The following is an 18909-nucleotide window of genomic DNA, read 5'->3' on the forward strand; positions in this document are numbered from 1 at the left end:
ACAGGTTGTCTTCCTACAGCTGATGATGATGATGGGGTTCTTGCATATGGTCAAAGCTGCTTATGGTACCCAAAATGTTAGCCAACATTTGAGTTCCTCTACAAAATGCACTGGTCAATAGGTTGGCAGGCAAAGTCACTATACATAGTGTAACCTCTCCAAATATGCAAAAAGTAATATTGACTTGGAATCTGTTGACCCAGGTTACAGTCCAGCTGTGTTAAAAGTGAAAGAGTGCTGATGTGTATTTGCAGGGACTCCTTACAGTTGTGTCCCAATATATGGACTCCTGACCTCTGCTGGTTTGGGGTTGTAATTTCTCAAAATGTATCCATGTTCTACCATGGGCTAAACTGCAGCAGCAAGTGAATTCAAGGTCACAGCCCGGTGCTAAAATTCTGTTACAGTATTTAGTTTTTTTGTTGTTGTTTTTTTACAGCTATCTCATAGTATTTGTCTTGAAAGTAAAAATACTAGTTTTGTCAAAGAGATAGATGTGCAGCTGAGACATGAAATATCACAGTCTGATTTAGGGTGCTGACTGAACAGTGTTTAAATAATAGTAGTAGTTTTTCACAAACATCTCTGAATACATTTAATAAAGTGTATTCTCTTCAGTAAAGAGTATATTTGATTTGACCTTGCAAGAATATACTTTTTTTACATTCATTCTGAATGTTCTGCATGTACAATAACAATAGTGATGATAATAATAATAATAATAATAATAATAATAATAATAATAATAATAATAATAATAATAATAAAAATAATGATGAAAATACATGTTGATATTAAATTTTAAGTAATTACTTTGCCTCTCAATCGCATTGGTTGCGCTACATTAAAATACAATTTACACTTATATGGTTGAGGTAACCGCGCTGGGCTTCACTGATTAACATAAATAATGAATTTTTTAAACTGTTTTTAATACCAAATTGAAAACAGGTTATTGTTATTCTGCATTAATTGTAAAAGATACAACTATCTTCTACGGATTGCCTCTCTCTCTCTCTCTCTCTCTCTCTCTCTCTCTATATATATATATATATATATATATATATATATATATATATATGCATACACACATGCATATTCATAGAAATAGAAAACATTACCACAATTCCTTGAAGTAATTTAACATTGTTGTTTGGAATTGTCTGAACTATAGCACAGCCTAGTGGATTTGTACAGTAACTGTAATGCCCGGGTTAATCCCCAGTCAAATTGATGTTTGTAAGTATGATGTGAATTCATACTTATAATGGTGGCCCAATAAAAACTTTTTAAAACTATATTTATAAACACAGGAAGCACTTTTCAAGGCTAGTACTTTCTGTTTCTGTTTCTGTACACTCTTTGCATAATGCAGTTTTAAAAAACATAACCAGAAAAGACATTACCTTTCAACCATTTTCAGATATTGCTTATCGGCTTTGGTAACAATATTTATTTCTTTATTTAAAATGAATGACTTATGATTACATGTCCATTATATGCCTCCACGTTTACAATAGTAATACAATGCACTGTGTTATGAATTTGTCAATGAGGGTGATGATGTGTTCTCAACTGAAAACATGGAGGTCCACTAATATGTCCTTTTGAATCTATTTTCTTGTTTATTCTAAGATAAAGATTCAGGAAAAAAAATAATGACTGCATTTTGTACTTCAATCAAATTGTTCTCGTTGCATTTATAAGCATGCTTTCAAACACTATAGTCACAGGACCCGAGTAACAGAAGAGACATGGGATTTTATGACAAAACACTCTTGTAAAGTGACTCAGGCTTAATGTCACTGTATACCCATACTTTACGGATGAATTAATAGAGCAGTCAAATTACCATTGAAAATGATTCTCCCATCTCTTTCTGTGCTGCATTTATTTCGCATTAAGTCTAGAATCCCTGCTCTCAGATCAGGAGGTGTTTTTTCATAGAAATATGGTTTGTCTGTCATGAAGTCCAGAAGAAGCTGTCCTGTTTCATTTCCTTCGATGAAACACTCCGTTATATCAAGGGTATTGGGAATGTCATGTTCTTCATACTTTAGGCCTAGGTTCTCAAGATGGACTTTGATGTCACCCGCTGATTGGTATGCACTGATCGTATTCGAGCAGAGTGCTTCCTTATAGGTCTTCCACAGTATTTCCCAACCACTGTTAGCTAAGAAGAGAAATGTAAGAAAATAGACATATTCATTGTAGTTAATGTGGTCCTAAAGTCACAGAGGAATCTCTTTATATTTATCAGCTCCCCATTCTGCATAAACGTCACCCTCCATCCATATTCATCCTAGTGAGCTGAATAACCCAACGGGAAACGGGGCCTATAATGGGTTACTGTTGCTTTCAGATGTTATATACTAGGTAAATTAAGGGATTTAAGGCTTTTAAAACTACTCCTTAAAAGGTCTTCTATAATGGGAATGCCAGCATAAATAAAAACACACCCACTGGTACATATTCAGATTATAATCCTACCAATTTGAAGAGAATAAACAATAAAATAATCCATGACATAATCTATTTCTTTGAGTCACATCCCTGAAACCTGCTGACCAAAACAAAACCTGCTTGTGTATGAATGTATCTATCTGCCACAGTACAACAACTGTTTTGTGGTTTATAATGTGTTTTTGACTGCTGGTCTTGGAGACCTGAATACCTTGTGGTACACAAAGTAGTTGCAAACAGTACTGACAGATATGGGGTTTGATCAGTGTAATTTAGTATATGGATCTGCCGCAAGGAGATAATAAATTCTTGTTATTAAATCTCCCGTGTCAATTTCAGGTTCTGGCAACAAAGCTTACTGCCAGTGTTTCAGTCAAGTTATTAAATCTCTAATGGCAAGGTAAGGAGAGGGTGAGCCACATCTTCACGCTGTCAACAGAAGGCCATCTCACATAACATATGTACGTTATCAAGACAACTGAAATAAACTTAGCCATGAATAAATTGCTAAAGACTGACAGCTTCTAAAGTCTTCACACGGTGACACATGAACAACAGCTAAAAAATTCTAAGGAGGTGTGGAAACATTGCTACATGCTGTTAATGTAATGTTAATGTAATGCCTTGTTTGCAATACATCCTCAGTATAAATCATAAGAAATGGCTTAAATGGTTTAAATTTTAAACAATTATGTGCATACCTGATTCATGGATGATAAGGAGCTTGCCCTTCTGTTTAAGGAGGCTATGAAAAAACTTGATAGTTGCTGAATAGTCCTCCACATAGTACAGCATCTATTGAAAATGGCATTTAAAAATTCAATTAAAAAATATCCATTTAAAAGCAACAAGCTAACAACAAAAACATCAACAGGCCCTAACCAGTCCTACTCTTCTCACATCTCAAAGGACTGTTCATATTAGAAGTTATTAGATCAAAGCAGATATTGCTTTTTTTTGTGAATCAGTGATGTTTTCTTGTTGTATTAATTTAACCTGACTAGTACCTCTGTCACATAAGTGACTCTTGGCACAGATCAGGTTAAACAATAAATCTGAAATATTAAACATGTAATTTGGTCTAATTGAAATTTTCCCCACTTAATGTGCTTGCAATATTCTGTGAAATGGCTATAATAATTGTATAAGGCCAGGCCCACAGACCCTATTGGAAATCATGCATTATTATTATTATTATTATTATTATTATTATTAGTATTATTATTATTATTATTATTATTATTATTAACAATTACCGTTTCAATTGTGTTAAGGATATAGACTTTTTTATATACTAGAATAATTTGAATTGCCTCTGTATCTGATATATAGTGTTATGTTTAAATTGAGAGGTAATATTAGCAATTAACACTTCATTCATACACAGATTAATTGATTCAATGTCTTTTTACAGGAAGCTAACTTTGAAACCTGTGCAATGTTTCAGTTAATATATAATATTACTGTACCTGAATCATGTGAATAAAGTCAAATCTCTTGGCTTCTTTCTTGTCTTTCACTTGATTTTCATACTCACTACTTGTCATCGTATGCCAGTTGAAAGTGATGTTTTCAAGATTTGGGGTCTTTGCTACCAGTGCTAGGAAATTCATTAAAACATTTATTAATTTTCAGAGTTGAAATATATCTGTAATATTAGATCACTGTGAATATGATACTTTCTCACAGCACTGGACTGTGAGAAGAAAATTATATATAAGTTATAATATATAATCTCCCTAACATGCAATTTATATAGTGAAATCAGTTACAGTTAGTATAGTTATAGTCAAAATATACTACATTAAGAGCATGCCTGACAGAAAGGGGAAATGGGAGTATATCTGCTCATTTATTTTGTTTTCACAGACCCATTTCCTGAAGAGAGATGCCCTAGATGCATTGTGTTTCAAATGAGGAACGTATTATCATGCTTTGGAAACTGGCTGAACCAATCATTTGTGCTTAAGCACTTTACAAACAAGCCATGGTGAACTGGGAGCTGTGCTTTAAAATACCTTTGAAGTTCTGGATCAGTTCAGAGCTGGGCTCCACTACATCCGCACTGATGGACTTTCCTGGGTGCTTAGCCTGCATTTTATCCAACACATGGGCATCAACTTCCCCTGATAACAAGACAAGTACCAATCAATGATTGTAATCAATAATGTGAAGTACACCTAATAACTTAAATTACAACCATAAGGAACTTGTTATATATAGCTAGATAGCTTAAATAAATTGAAGTTCACAGAATTCAGTTGTATTGCAAAAGACGCCCAACAGATGGTACAAATGAGTTATGAAACAGCTCTCTAAGCTGTTCAAAGAAATCAAAGGAGTGTCCACAGCCTGCACTTGGAAAAAAACGCAGTCTCATTCAAACAAACAGATCAGAGGGAGCCGGTATCATCACAAGCCTTCAGCAGTCATGTGTTTGTTTGCTGGGTTTGTGGGTCAGTAGCCCAGATATGGTGTACAAACCTGATGACATAACTAACATTTTATTTTTGTTGCATGCAATGATTTTAACAGCTACAACAATAAATCAGCAAACAGCTACAACAATACAAACAATCACAGCTTACCTCCTCCACTTCCAACACCCAAAACATTTAGGGTTGATTTTCCATCTCCAAGACTATAGAGCAGAAACGGAAAATATATTTTCAATAAACAACAGTGAAAAAATATACAAAGATTTATCATTCAGAAAAAGTTTGCTTCTCTTTAGTTAGGCTTTTATTTTGGGTACTTTATTTCGATTTGAACCACCAGCACATTGTATATAAAATGAAAATCACCTCCTTTCACAATGTATATATGTATGTAGCATGTTACTGGAAATAAAATGAGTTTATTTTTATTCATTTTAAACTAAAATTGTATTCTATTACCTTGGAAATTCATCCTGGAGAATTCTGTCGATGAAACCAAATATACTTTTGTGTTCAGTGGAGCGCTGCAGGAACAGCTGAAAACTTTGTGCATAACGACCCTGGTATCCTGCAGGGTTTGTTGCAGTAGAAGCCATATCTGGAAAGCAAGGCTAGAAAATATATATAGGTATAATTTTTTTTAACAATACACAATACATTATACTGAACATGCTCTATTTAAGGATGCATTTTATATCAAGTTTATTTTCTTTACCTTGTTGCTCTGTTGTGGGAAAATTGCTTTCTCCTGCTCACTGTGCCTCTGTGTGTGTCTTGTTTCAGTCTGCTTGGATTTGTTTCAGGATTTAGGACAGCTGTTGTGAAATAGAATTTCAACAGAGAGCCATGAGTTGTATTTACCAAATAGGTTAACCATTACTTTTTCAGTAAAGAAAATTGGAAATACCGTTTCATAAATCACAAAGGGAGGTACAATTATTATTTTTTTTGATTCAGTAACATGATAGTACATTTTAGTGATACTGAAAAGATTAATGTCAGTAACTTGGTACCGTGGTTTTCTTGCAGAAGTGGACATTAATATTCTGTACTTATTTAGAGTAGAGGACAAAATCACAATCAATTGTGCACAATCAGTTTTTCGAGAAACAGTAAATTATTATTCAGTTATCTTTTTTTTTTTTTGTAACTGGACACACTACTACCTAAAAAGGCAAATATAAGGGACTAAAGATTTTTTTTTTAAATGACAATAATTAGTTTTTAACAGCTGTCTTAAAAGTCAAATGGCTGCTCCACAGAAATAGTTAAAATCTTCAATCAATGAGTATAATCAAAAGTATCACTGATTAAATATATTACCAGTTGCCAAGTACACACCAGAGAAGAAAAGGCATATATGTTCAGTAGCTTTGCTGAATTGTACTCCTCCTGACAAATGTATTTTCATATATATATATAGTTCAAAACTCCAACCTGGATTACAATATTTAGCTAAAAAGCCAATCTGAATATCAGAACCATTAGTTTAGCTGTACTGTTCTCATGTAATGTACTCCCAGTGAGTGTGTATCAAACTAAACAGTCAGCTAAACACTCCTCTAAATCAAAGTCCTCCAAGGAACAGGAAAGAGTTGTCTTTTGGTAGGATTTAACGCAGAAAAGTATGATACTATCAATATACAACCAACAACATTTACAAATAAGGTAAGTATGCAGGGTAGCTGTACACAGCTAACAACAAAACATGAAACAATTAGATCTTAGTTATTATTCATTCATCTCTATGCAGATATCTAATATAATATGGCAATTGCAAATAAAGTTGTATAGTATTTCATTTCTCTCAAAATATGAACTTGTCAAAAAATATATAATGTTAACCAAATGTTTGACTTACTGATAATGCCGTAATAAGGGTTAAGATCAAAGGATGGATGTAGATAAAACTGGCCTGACCACATTTACAAACTATGCATGAATGTAAACAACTGAACAATACTTCTGGGTCAGATTGTGTCTTACAGGAAGTTACTTTAGTACTGCATACTATCATCCGCCAAAAGATGGAGACAAATCCAATAGGCAGGACAGCACACTCCCTGCCTGGCATCTTTCAAGATGTCGCCATTACCATTTCAATTACATGTCCATCTCTTCAGATAACAGAAGAAGAACAGCCTCTGAAGTAGGTCTGAAGAAAGTCTTTGAGGTATGATGGCAGGTTACTTTCACCTCCACTTTCCTTACTACTCCATATTTTCTGGGAAGAGTGTTCACAATGATTCACATCAGCCATTCATTCCTCCTTGCTTGCTTGTCCTTCATGAGAATAACATCTCCTTCCTTAAGGTTTGATCTATTTTTGCCTACTCTGGTGTGTGTTAATATACTCTTTATGCCACCTTGCCCAGAAAGTGTTTGCCAAGATCTGAACTCTTCCATTGATATTTGAGTAGGTCTGCCTTTGAAAACTCTCCAGAAGGGACTGGAGACATGTCAATCATCTGCATTAAAAGCACTGAAGCAGTTAAAATTAGGGGTGCCTCTGGGTCTGAAGAAACAGAAATCAATGGTCTTGCATTGATTATAGCAGTGAATTGAGATAAAAGGGTTGTCAAGACATCATGAGTGAGCTTTGAATTTGCTAATTGGAGCAGCATAGAGTCCAGGATGCACCTCACAACCCCAATCATGTACTCCCATGTTTGATGCATGTTGGGGATTGAAAAATCCAATAGAATTTTTGAGACAGGAGGAAGTCCTCCACAGCGCTATCACTCAGACCAGGGGAATCGAGCTTCAGCTCCTTGGATGCCCCAACAACATTTGTCCCACAGTCCGATCTTAATTGCTTGGCAGTGCCTCTTATAGAGAAGAACCTGCAGAGTGCAGTTATGAAACTTTATGAACTCATGGATTCAATAACCTCTGTGTGGACTTCCCTTGTGGACATGCAAATTAATAAATCTCATGCTGTCGACATTGTTGCCTGAGTAATGACTTCCAATGGCCTGAAGATGTCCAGCTCTACATAAACAAATGGGGGATCTGTTAGTAGGCGCTCGGCAGCTAAGACTGCCATCCATTTTTTTCCAGCTTTCCACGCAGTTTCCTGCATATCCTCATACCACTTGCTCATATAGTGCCCTCAGTGAAGTGTTTCCTTTGATGTTTCACTCTTTCATGGTGGTGGCAGATGAGCAGCATTGCAACATGATGCTGACCTGGAATAAGGAAAGGGTGAGTTTCCTCAGTCAAAAGCATAGACTAAGTAATGCATCCAATGCGCAGTAAGTGTTCCTGATCAATGATAGGATGCAGTTTAAGATTAGGACTATTCAGTCTTGCTTCAACTGAATGCATTAGATCTCATCTGGGTATGCTTTGTACTATACAATCTTTATAATTGCATGTTCTGCTCTTATTACCTCTATATCGGTAAGACATTGTCAGCCTGTGCAACCAGTTGTGCTAGAGCTAGACCTTTTGCCTTCCTGAGGGAACTCCAGGTCAAAGTGGCTTGTACCCAACAGGTTTTCTAAGATTTTAGTAGACAGATAAGTCACCTTGGAATGGATCTCAGCATCTGACTCTGGTTCAGCCAGTTCAAATGGAGCCTGGTCTTCTGGTGCTGACTTCTCCGGAAGGAAGGATGGTCCAGACAGCCAATTGGTGACAGCCAATGAGCTCAGCAATTTCCACAGTTAACACAGCAGCACAGAGTTCCAATCTTGGAACGGTGAGCTCAGGTAAAAGAGCAGGTGTGGCTTTACCAAAGACGAAGCCTCAATCACAGCATACATAATTAAATATTCTGCAACAGTGTGTGGTTTCCCTGTTTTAGCCACTTGGTAACTTACTAGTGTATCAAAGTGAATTTATATTTCCAATGCAAGAATTCCATTGCATATTATTTGTGCTGTTTTCAGCTCTTCCAATTTGTGTTTAAAAAAACTGAACTGATTTGTCTTTCAGTTGGTTGTGTTTAGTTTCCAGATGCTGGTGAAGAAGAGACAGTATAGTGTTATTTGATCAAACTTCACAGCATATGACACACCAGTACCAGTCTTTGACTGAGGATATCGAGCGTTCCCAGTCCATGTAAATCCATATCCAAATCCATACATGTGTTTTTTTTATGCCTGTGCTGACGCACACTTACCAGTTTGAACTTCAACCTGTAATTCGAGAGTGGCTTCCTCTGCATTCGCAATGCTACACATAACAGTTGTAGTTCAATCAGCTGAAACTGTGGTTGCACTGGCATTCTGCTGATCCTTATATGTTCCATTCTTTGCTAATGTAACAGTCTTTAACCAACAATCCATATTTGTTCTCAGAACCATCTTTAATAGATGTTGCCTTATATTGGTCAGCACCTTTGTAAATAAACAAGTATTGTAGTGCACAAAATATTTGTTTTTGTTTAGAATATATATACAGTGAGGGAAAAAAGTATTTGATCCCCTGCTGATTTTGTACGTTTGCCCACTGACAAAGAAATGATCAGTCTATCATTTTAATGGTAGGTGTATTTTAACAGTGAGAGACAGAATAACAACAAAAAAATCCAGAAAAACGCATTTCAAAAAAGTTATAAATTGATTTGCATGTTAATGAGGGAAATAAGTATTTGACCCCTTCGACTTAGTACTTGGTGGCAAAACCCTAGTTGGCAATCACAGAGGTCAGACGTTTCTTGTAGTTGGCCACCAGGTTTGCACACATCTCAGGAGGGATTTTGTCCCACTCCTCTTTGCAGATCCTCTCCAAGTCATTAAGGTTTCGAGGCTGACGTTTGGCAACACAAACCTTCAGCTCCCTCCACAGATTTTCTATGGGATTAAGGTCTAGAGACTGGCTAGGCCACTCCAGGACCTTAATGTGCTTCTTCTTGAGCCACTCCTTTGTTGCCTTGGCTGTGTGTTGTGGGTCATTGTCATGCTGGAATATCCATCCACGACCCATTTTCAATGCCCTGGCTGAGGGAAGGAGGTTCTCACCCAAGATTTGACGGTACATGGCCCCGTCCATCGTCCCTTTGATGTGGTGCAGTTGTCCTGTCCCCTTAGCAGAAAAACACCCCCAAAGCATAATGTTTCCACCTCCATGTTTGACGGTGGGGATGGTGTTCTTGGGGTCATTCCTCCTCCTCCTCCAAACACGACTTTAGTTGATGCCAAAGAGCTCGATTTTGGTCTCATCTGACCACAACACTTTCACCCAGTTCTCCTCTGAATCATTCAGATGTTCATTGGCAAACTTCAGACGGGCCTGTACATGTGCTTTCTTGAGCAGGGGGACCTTGCGGGCGCTGCAGGATTTCAGTCCTTCACGGCGTAGTGTGTTACCAATTGTTTTCTTGGAGACTATGGTCCCAGCTGCCTTGGGATCATTAACAAGATCCTCCCATGTAGTTCTGGGCTGATTCCTCACCGTTCTCATGATCATTGAAACTCCACGAGGTGAGATCTTGCATGGAGCCCCAGACCGAGGGAGACTGACAGTTATTTTGTGTTTCTTCCATTTGCGAATAATCGCACCAACTGTTGTCACCTTCTCACCAAGCTGCTTGGCGATGGTCTTGTAGCCCATTCCAGCCTTGTGTAGGTCTACAATCTTGTCCCTGACATCCTTGGACAGCTCTTTGGTCTTGGCCATGGTGGAGAGTTTGGAATCTGATTGATTGATTGCTTCTGTGGACAGGTGTCTTTTATACAGGTAACGAGCTGAGATTAGGAGCACTCCCTTTAAGAGAGTGCTGCTAATCTCAGCTCGTTACCTGTATAGAAGACACCTGGGAGCCAGAAATCTTGCTGATTGATAGGGGATCAAATACTTATTTCCCTCATTAACATGCAAATCAATTTATAACATTTTTGAAATGCGTTTTTCTGGATTGTTTTGTTGTTATTCTGTCTCTCACTGTTAAAATACACCTACCATTAAAATGATAGACTGATCATTTCTTTGTCAGTGGGCAAACGTACAAAATCAGCAGGGGATCAAATACTTTTTAAATATGGCTTACATAAAAAACAGGGCTAATTGAATATGTAAATTAGCCATGTGTGCCGTGAACATTGGTTGTGAACACAGCAGTCTGATGTTTAGCGTTAACCTGGTTCAGCAGAATTGAAACATTCACCAGTGCATCTGCAGTTTTAAAGAAAATAGATTAAACATTAATTAGATTGCCAAATAGTTGTAAATACAATCCGCCATTACAGATTTTATATCGAGTACCCCAGTTTGAAAACCGGCGCTCGAAGGTATACAACAGTGGTTATAGCTTTCACTGAAGCAACTGAGAAGTGCGACGCAGAGCAGGGGTTTCTGGGTAAGCGTAGCCTGCAGCGCAAAATCTCAACAGCCCGTCGCACGTCTCAGCGGTCCTGCGCGTCAAGCCAGCGCTGATTGGTTGAGCAGGGGATTCTGAGAGTCGCATTTGTGCACATAATCAGTATTTTGTCCCTCAAACTCCACATTTCGTTAATATAATTCATATTTCATGAACATAATTCACATATTATCCCACAGAATGCCCACTTATTTCATGCTTGGCAATTTTGGAGGAAAGGTAAAATGTACTTTGCTTCCTGTGGACTGAAAGAACAATTAGCATCATGATTAAACAGTGACTGATCAAGGCATTGATCCAGAGACCCGGGTTTGCAACGTGATCAAGATTGAATTCCAAAAGAAAGTTAGAAACTTGCTGAGCCAATCAGACGAGAGCTATATCAGGTGCAAATCTAATACAATAAATGATAATAATGAATATGTATAGCTCATTCATTTTGAGGAGTTTAACAGCTGAAATGCCATATACAGAGGTGCTCTAATTTGTTGGTACCCCTCCACAAAAAATGAAGAATGCACAAGTTCCTCTGAAATAACTTGAAACTGACAAAAGTAATTGGCATCCACCATTGTTTATTCCATATTTAATAGAAATCAGACTTTGCATTTGAATTCAGCTGGTCTCCCCTTGTCCCGCTTTGTGTATGCTTCTTGACCACAACACAGTAGAGCTTGCTGTTGCCCACTCCTTAATGCACTGGTCAGGCCAGAAGGGGCTGCTCCTGTGGTAAGTGAGGGCACATGAGCTGGTCTCCTGTTGCCCCACATCTTTATTTAGCTTTGTTGTCACAGTATAGCTTGCTGTCAATGCTCTCCTAGCTGTGCTGCTTGAGCAGGAGATGAACTCTTGCTGTCCCACCTTGTATATTGGCTGCTTCTTTTCACACAGTAGAGCTTGTCATCACCCCGCTCCTAGCTGTGTTAGTTGAACAGGAGGTGAATGCTCCTGTGTTAAGCGAGGGCACAAGAGCCTGGCTCTTCTTGCCCAGCTTTGTATATTATTGCACAGTAGAGCTTGATGTCCACTTCTTGCTGTGCTGGTCAGGCCAGAGGGGACTACTCCTGTGGTAAGTGAGGATGCATGAGCTTGGCTCCTGTTGCCCTGCTTCCTTATTTAGCTTTGCTGTCACAGTAGAGCTTGCCATCACTCCTTCTCCCCATTTGAGCCACTGAACTCAGCTGAGCTGACGCTAGTGTCACTTAAGACTGCGTTTTAAGACTGCTGACAATCACCTCTGCAAAACACGTGAGTTACACGCCCTGTCCGTACACCCATCATGTGTCCGTTTTGCAGGAGATGGCTCCAGGGTCACACTACGGCCTAACCCTGCGTTTCTCCCAAAAGTGCTGTCTCCATTCCATGTCAACAGGCCTATTGAGTTGATGGCTTTCCATCCTCCTACCTTCTCTTCAGAGCAGGAGAGTCGGCTTCACTTGTTCTGCCCTGTGTGGGCCTTCAGGTAGAACGCACTAAGGACATTCGGTGCTCGGACCAACTGTTTGTGTCCTATGGAGCACGCACACAGTGCCAGGCGCTTTCAAAACAGCACCTCTCGCATTGGATTGTGGACAGTATTACCATGGCCTACAAGTCCACCTGAACACCTGGTGGCCCACTCGACTAGGGGTGTTGCCACATCAGTTCTACAGGTTGGACGTGACGGACCCGGTCCCTTCCATTGGGAACCTGGTATTGGCTTTAGTCGAGCCCCAGTATCTTGTGGGTTCTGGCTCCTGGTCTCTTTTCCCAATCTGCCCCTGTGCTGCTCCTAGGCTTGCTGACTGCCCTGTTGATGTGTTCCCAGGGTCTGTCACAGAGCCTCCAGGTATGTTGCCTTACGAGGTCACCCAGTATATTATTGTATTATGTTGCGGTGGTGCATGTGTCTTGCCTGTACCCCGCTGTGTACATACTATGCGTAAACAGCAGGATTATAGTCTCATCCTAACTCTGCTAGTAGACTGGAAGGCCGCTGCCACTGTTTGCAGCTGATGGCGCTTGAGCTGTGCTCGCTGCATCGCTGTGTATATAGTTTCTTGGTCAGCAGGTCTGTGGCCCGCTCAGGCTGTTAACTATTGAGCAGGGGACCACTGCTGTTGTCCTCAGCGGAGGGCACTCGAGCTGGCTTTCGTGCCCGGCTGTGTACGTAGTTAATTTATCCCAACACCGTAAAAGCTGCTGTTGCCCTGCCTTAGCTGTGCTAATCAGCTGATGTTGACTACTCCTGTGTTGCGCGGGAGGTGCATGAGCTGGCTCCTGTACCCCTCAGTGTTTGTAGTTAGACAGCAGGTCTGTGGCTCTATCCTAGCTGTGCTAGTGGAACAGGGTGCTGTTGCCACTGTCCCCTGCGCATGGCACTTGAGCTGAATCTCACTGCCTCGCTGTGTGGGCAGTTTATTGGATAGCAGGTCTGCAAGTAACTATACGGCCTCGCTCCTAGATGCACTAGTAGAGCAGCTGGCCTTGCAATTGTGAATGGAGGGCATTAGAGGTGACCTCTGTAGCCCTGCTTTGTATATGTTGATTGCAGTTCCCGGTAGAGTGCGACTGTGGTCCTCGCTCTCCTGGGCGGCCCAGGTGTGGCCCCAAGGAGCCTCTGTAGCTCCTGTCTGGAGTTGTGTTGAAAACATATACAAAGCATATTCCGAATGCGAATGCAACCCCAGTTATCTGAAAAAGGAACCACTGCCCAAGGGTTGCAAAGTCTTCCGGCAAAAGAGGAAGTTCCTGTGCAGATGTCACGTCTTATACAAACAGGAAGTAGGAAGGGACCTGTTTTGAGTGACGTGCACAGGAGCCAATGGCAGCCTTGATATAGAGATGTTTCAATTGGGTTCCAACAGAAGTGTCCTGAAACCCCTCCCCCTTGGGCAGTACTTCCTTTTTCAGATAATTTCGGTTGCATTCGCAACCTATTGTTAATATAAGTCCTACATCCTAGATTGTGAGCTAATAATTGCAGACAAGATGTGAAGTCATAGTTAAGAGTTCATCTTCTAGCTCTCTTGGCGACGGCCGACAGGATACATTTTAACTTGACACATTTTTGAACATGACTTCACACTGAAGCCATCACCACAAATTTGGGTGCACATAGGTGTGACATCTGAGCCGGGGACATTTTGGTGGGAGCAGGGGGTTTTGATGTTGAGCTGACCTGGATAAGTAGCCAAGTGGTCACTGCACATTTCACAATGACCTACAGTTCTTGGCTTGGTGAGAGGTTGTGGCACAACAGTGGAAGCAAATAGCATTCTCTTCAAGGAACTTCCTGTCATCAAGGAACATGTTTCTGAAGCTTTTGCACTTCTTAAGAGGATTAGTTTTTTTATGTATGGGACACTGTTTATTTAGATCCCCTAGTGGCTGCTCTGCATTAGTAGGCGTTTCTGATGACAGCTGGTTTCGTTCTCTGAGACAGGGCTTATGTTGGTGTTACCTGACCACCTCTCTTTCCCGGGAGTGGCTGTGGTGAGAGTTGTGTTGAAGCTAGGGTTATTCCTAGCTTTGGCCTCTTGTCACACAAATTGAGAAAAGAATGAGAAGGGAGGAAATGCAATGGAATGGTCTTCCTTATACTTCGACCCAAATGATATCCACTCCTGCAGGTGGAAGGGCAGCTTCTCTACAATGGGACTTACACCTCTAGCCGTGTCTAGGTACATCACTCTAGGTAGGAATCCATCCTATTTTGCTGCTTCTACTTCCAGAAGCAGGTCTCCAAGATCGTGGAGTTTGTTTTCTTTGTTGGAAACCTTGGGGAAGTTTTCTAATTTGGAAAACAAACTCCAGCCATAACAGTCTTCCAGCCTCATCCATATCATTCTGAGGACAACAAAGGGATTTCAAACTTTTACTGAACTGATCCTATGTGCTTGTTGACTTGACTCTGGCACCAGCCACTTTATAAGAAGGTCAATCTCTTGGTCAACAGGCCAAGACCTTGAATATTTATCAATAAAGGTTGACTTCCAACCAATTCTCTGTATGATCATCAAATTTGTTTAAACCTTCAGATACCAGCTGGCTTCTAGACAGAAACTTAGCAAGCTCTGATGTTGTGTTACTAACCTCAGGGGTATTCAGTGGGATAGGGAAATAGGGCTTGCTTTCTGGTCTGGGTTCCAAAGGTTGAGTGTTAAACTGTGGAGTATCTTGGCCAAGGGAAGCTGGTCAGCTCTTGATGACATCTGGATGTTGTAGTATGTATTCACTAACCTTCTGTTGTGAATTTTGTTGTGGAGCTAAGGGCTGAAACTCTTGTAAACATTCTTGAGACCCTACTTCAGAAGTGGTTGCCTCTATCACCTTCGCTTTAGCTAGTGCAGTATCAGCCTCTTTCTCATGCTTCAATATGTCAGATGTTGCCTCAAGATGAGCTTTCTCTATTTTGACTTTTGTTTATTTTTGTGTGTAAGCTGCTCTTGTTTTGGCTGCTTCTGCTTTGGTGTGTGCCTTTGCTGCTGCCACAATAACGTGATGACAGGGAGGTTCGTGAAGACTTGACAGAGGAATGTGAAGGCTTGATAGAAGAACATGAAGACTTAATAGAGCATAAGGCCACTGACTGAGTCTCCATGCCACTTTGTGCTTGGCACTCAAGCTTATCATTCTCCATGATGGAATGTAAGTGTAGCCAGTAGTAGTCAATGTGTTGCTTCTAGGGTACTGGACTACAGATAGTCGTGAGACACAGTAATCAAAAGTTGTAATCCAGCTTCATATCCCTTGCAGAGTGGGTATCATTTCAAACACTGTTCTCATTTAATGTACTCCTATTGAGTGTGTATCAAACTAATCAATGAGCTAAACTCTCAATTACACCAAAGTCCTCCAAGGAACAGGCAGGTTTTGTCTTTTGGCAGGATTTGACACAGAAAAGTTTGAAGCTGTAAAATAATATCAGACTGAATCAATATACAGCAAATAACATTGACAAATAAGAGTTTTCCTTTACAGAGACAAGGTAAGTATGCAGAGTATCCATACACAGCTAACAATAAAACATGAAACAATTAACTCTTAACTATAATTCATTCATCTCTATGCTGATATCTAATATAATACAGCAAATGCAAATGAAGTTGTATATGATTACATTTCTCTCAAAATATCAACTTGTAACAAAACCATGGGCTCAAATTAGCACCATAAGTAACAAATCAAAATAAAATATATTGTAAACGATAAAAATAAAGTTGAGAAAAAATAAAACAATCGAAAGCAAAATGTATAGAATTGTAAACAAAAATAATTATATCAAAAGCAAAACAAAAAAAATTGAAAGCAAATCATTTTAAATCGAGAGCAAAACTCCATTTCACTCACGCACCTGTCTGGAGTTGCTGCCTTTGATCACGATACTGCAATCTTTGCTTTCGCCACCGGTTTCTTTGGATTCACTTTTTTTTTCTTCCGTTTACGAGTATTGGCACTGTTTTGCCGTAAGGGTGGGGTTTAGAAGGAGGCATAGATCATGGGTCTCCATTGGTCCACTAGGTTTGAGCGATGGTTCTTCCTAACCCAATCAGTGAGCAGGGTAGGATGGTTTGCGTTGGATTTGTGGGTGTATGTCACAGTTTCAACAGCACCGCTGATTGTAGCAATTCCTTAGAAACATCCTGTATTAGTTCCTTGGCCTGACAGTCAAAAGCTGGAAAATGCAATTTAGCAAGAGCCAAATGAAGGGGGCATCGTGTTCATGAAGAGCATTGTGATGTCCCAGTTTATGTTTAGGTAAGAAACAAATGCACACATATATATATGCCTAATATTGTGTAGGTCCCCCTTTTGCCGTCAAAACAGCCCTGACCCGTCATGGCATGGACTCCACTAGGCCTCTGAAGGTGTGCTGTGGTATCTGGCACCAAGACGTTAGCAGCAGATTCTTTAAGTCCTGTAAGTTGCGAGGTGGGCCCTCTATGGATCGGACTTGTTTGTCCAGCACATCCCACAGATGCTCGATTGGATTTAGATCTGGGGAATTTGGAGGCCAAGTCAACACCTTGAACTCGTGATTCATCAGACCAGGCCACCTTCTTCCATTGCTCCGTGGTCCAGTTCTGATGCTCACGTGCCCATTGTAGGCGCTTTTGGCAGTGGACAGGGGTCAGCATGGGCACCCGGACTGGTCTGCGGCTACGCAGCCCCATACGCAACAAACTGCGATGAACTGTGTGTTCTGACACCTTTCTATCAGCACCAGCATGAACTTTTTCAGCAATTTGAGCAACAGTAGCTCATCTGTTGGATCGGACCACACGGGCCAGCCTTCGCTCCCCACGTGCATCAATGAGCCTTGGCCGCCCATCACCGCTTTTCCTTCCTTGGACCACTTTTGATAGGTACTGACCACTGCAGACCGGGAACACCCCACAAGAGCTGTAGTTTTGGAGATGCTCTGACTCAGTCATCTAGCCATCACAATTTGGCCCTTGTCAAAGTTGCTCAGATCCTTACGCTTGCCCATTTTTCCTGCTTCTAACACATCAACTTTGAGGACAAAATGTTAACTTGCTGCCTAATATATCCCACCCACTGACAGGTGCCATGATAACGAGATTATCAGCGTTATTCACTTCACCTGTCAGTGGTCATAATGTTATGGCTGATCGGTGTATATATATACAGTCACCTGCAAAATTACTGGCACCATTGATAAAGATGAGAAAAAAGGCTGTATAAAATAAACACATTTGTAATATGTAGAAAACGATTGTCTATAACTTTAATAAAACATGCTTTGTTTATAATTAAATTCCGAAGCCATGTAGTTGCACCCCACTCAGTCATGTAGGTAAAGTCAATGTAAAATCAGTGGTCAAAGATTTGGCACATAGTGGTGATGTGTCAGACCAGCTCGCCCTGCTGATTGGGTTAGGAAGAACCGTCACTCAAACCTACTGGACCAATGGAGACCCATGATCTACGCCTCCATCTAAAACCCACCCTCATGGCAAAACAGTGCCAAAACTCATAAATGGAAAACAAAAGTGAATCCAAAGAAACCGGCAGCGAAAGCAAAGATTGTAGTATCTTAATCAAAGGCAGCAACTCCAGGCAAGCATGTGAGTGAACTGGACTCAATCACTTCACATTTTGCTCTTGATTTAAAATTATTTGATTTCAAGTTTTTTTGTTTTGCTTTTGATATAATTATTTTTGTTCACAATTCTATACATTTTGCTTTCCATTGTTTTATTTTTGATCTCAACATTTGTTTCTCAACTTTTTCTCATTTACAATATATTTTATTTTGAATTCATTGCTAATTTGAGCCCATATAAAACATATGTAACTTACTAAATGTTTTACTTACTGATGATAATGCCGCGATAAGGGTTAAGAACAAAGGATGGATATAGATTCAACTGGCCTGAACGTGGATGTAAACAACTGAACAGTACTATTATAACACACAGGATGTTACTTTAATATTGCATACTAACATCCACCAATAGATGGAGATAAATCCTATATGCAGTACAACACATCATATGGGTCACACCACCAATTGTGGATTATCCTCCACAGCTGTGTTTTCTTTGGGACGATTAATGCTTGTGTAACATCAACAATTTATGTGAATTATTCCTTTCTAGGCTGTATTTCAGTCGAAGTATTCTGGATGTGCCGTACTTTTGAATAAATAATGCTTATGCAAGGAAATTACAGAAATGG

At 39.9% G+C, this 18909-nt stretch overlaps 1 protein-coding gene across 4 annotated transcripts; it reads right to left on the minus strand.

The window, feature by feature from the left end:
* Positions 1-1438: 1438 nt before the first annotated feature.
* On the minus strand, positions 1439-6875 carry LOC136711621 (histamine N-methyltransferase). Of its 4 annotated transcripts, none has more exons than XM_066687987.1 (8): positions 6763-6875; positions 5617-5716; positions 5361-5499; positions 5052-5104; positions 4482-4589; positions 3933-4063; positions 3165-3258; positions 1439-2173 (listed from the first exon to the last, which is right to left on the minus strand). In XM_066687987.1, the coding sequence occupies exons 3-8, from the start codon at positions 5495-5497 to the stop codon at positions 1821-1823; spliced, it is 876 nt and encodes a 291-aa protein (XP_066544084.1). In that variant the 5' UTR covers positions 5498-5499; positions 5617-5716; positions 6763-6875; the 3' UTR covers positions 1439-1820. The 4 variants fall into 4 exon arrangements, with proteins under 4 accessions (XP_066544084.1, XP_066544081.1, XP_066544083.1 ...); XM_066687984.1 differs by having other exon boundaries at positions 5361-5512; XM_066687986.1 differs by lacking the exon at positions 6763-6875 and adding an exon at positions 6243-6379 and having other exon boundaries at positions 5361-5512.
* Between the last annotated feature and the right edge of the window lie 12034 nt (positions 6876-18909).

The sequence above is a fragment of the Amia ocellicauda genome, chromosome 16, assembly GCF_036373705.1.
Source record: "Amia ocellicauda isolate fAmiCal2 chromosome 16, fAmiCal2.hap1, whole genome shotgun sequence".
In the NCBI taxonomy this organism is placed as follows: Eukaryota; Metazoa; Chordata; class Actinopteri; order Amiiformes; family Amiidae; genus Amia; species Amia ocellicauda.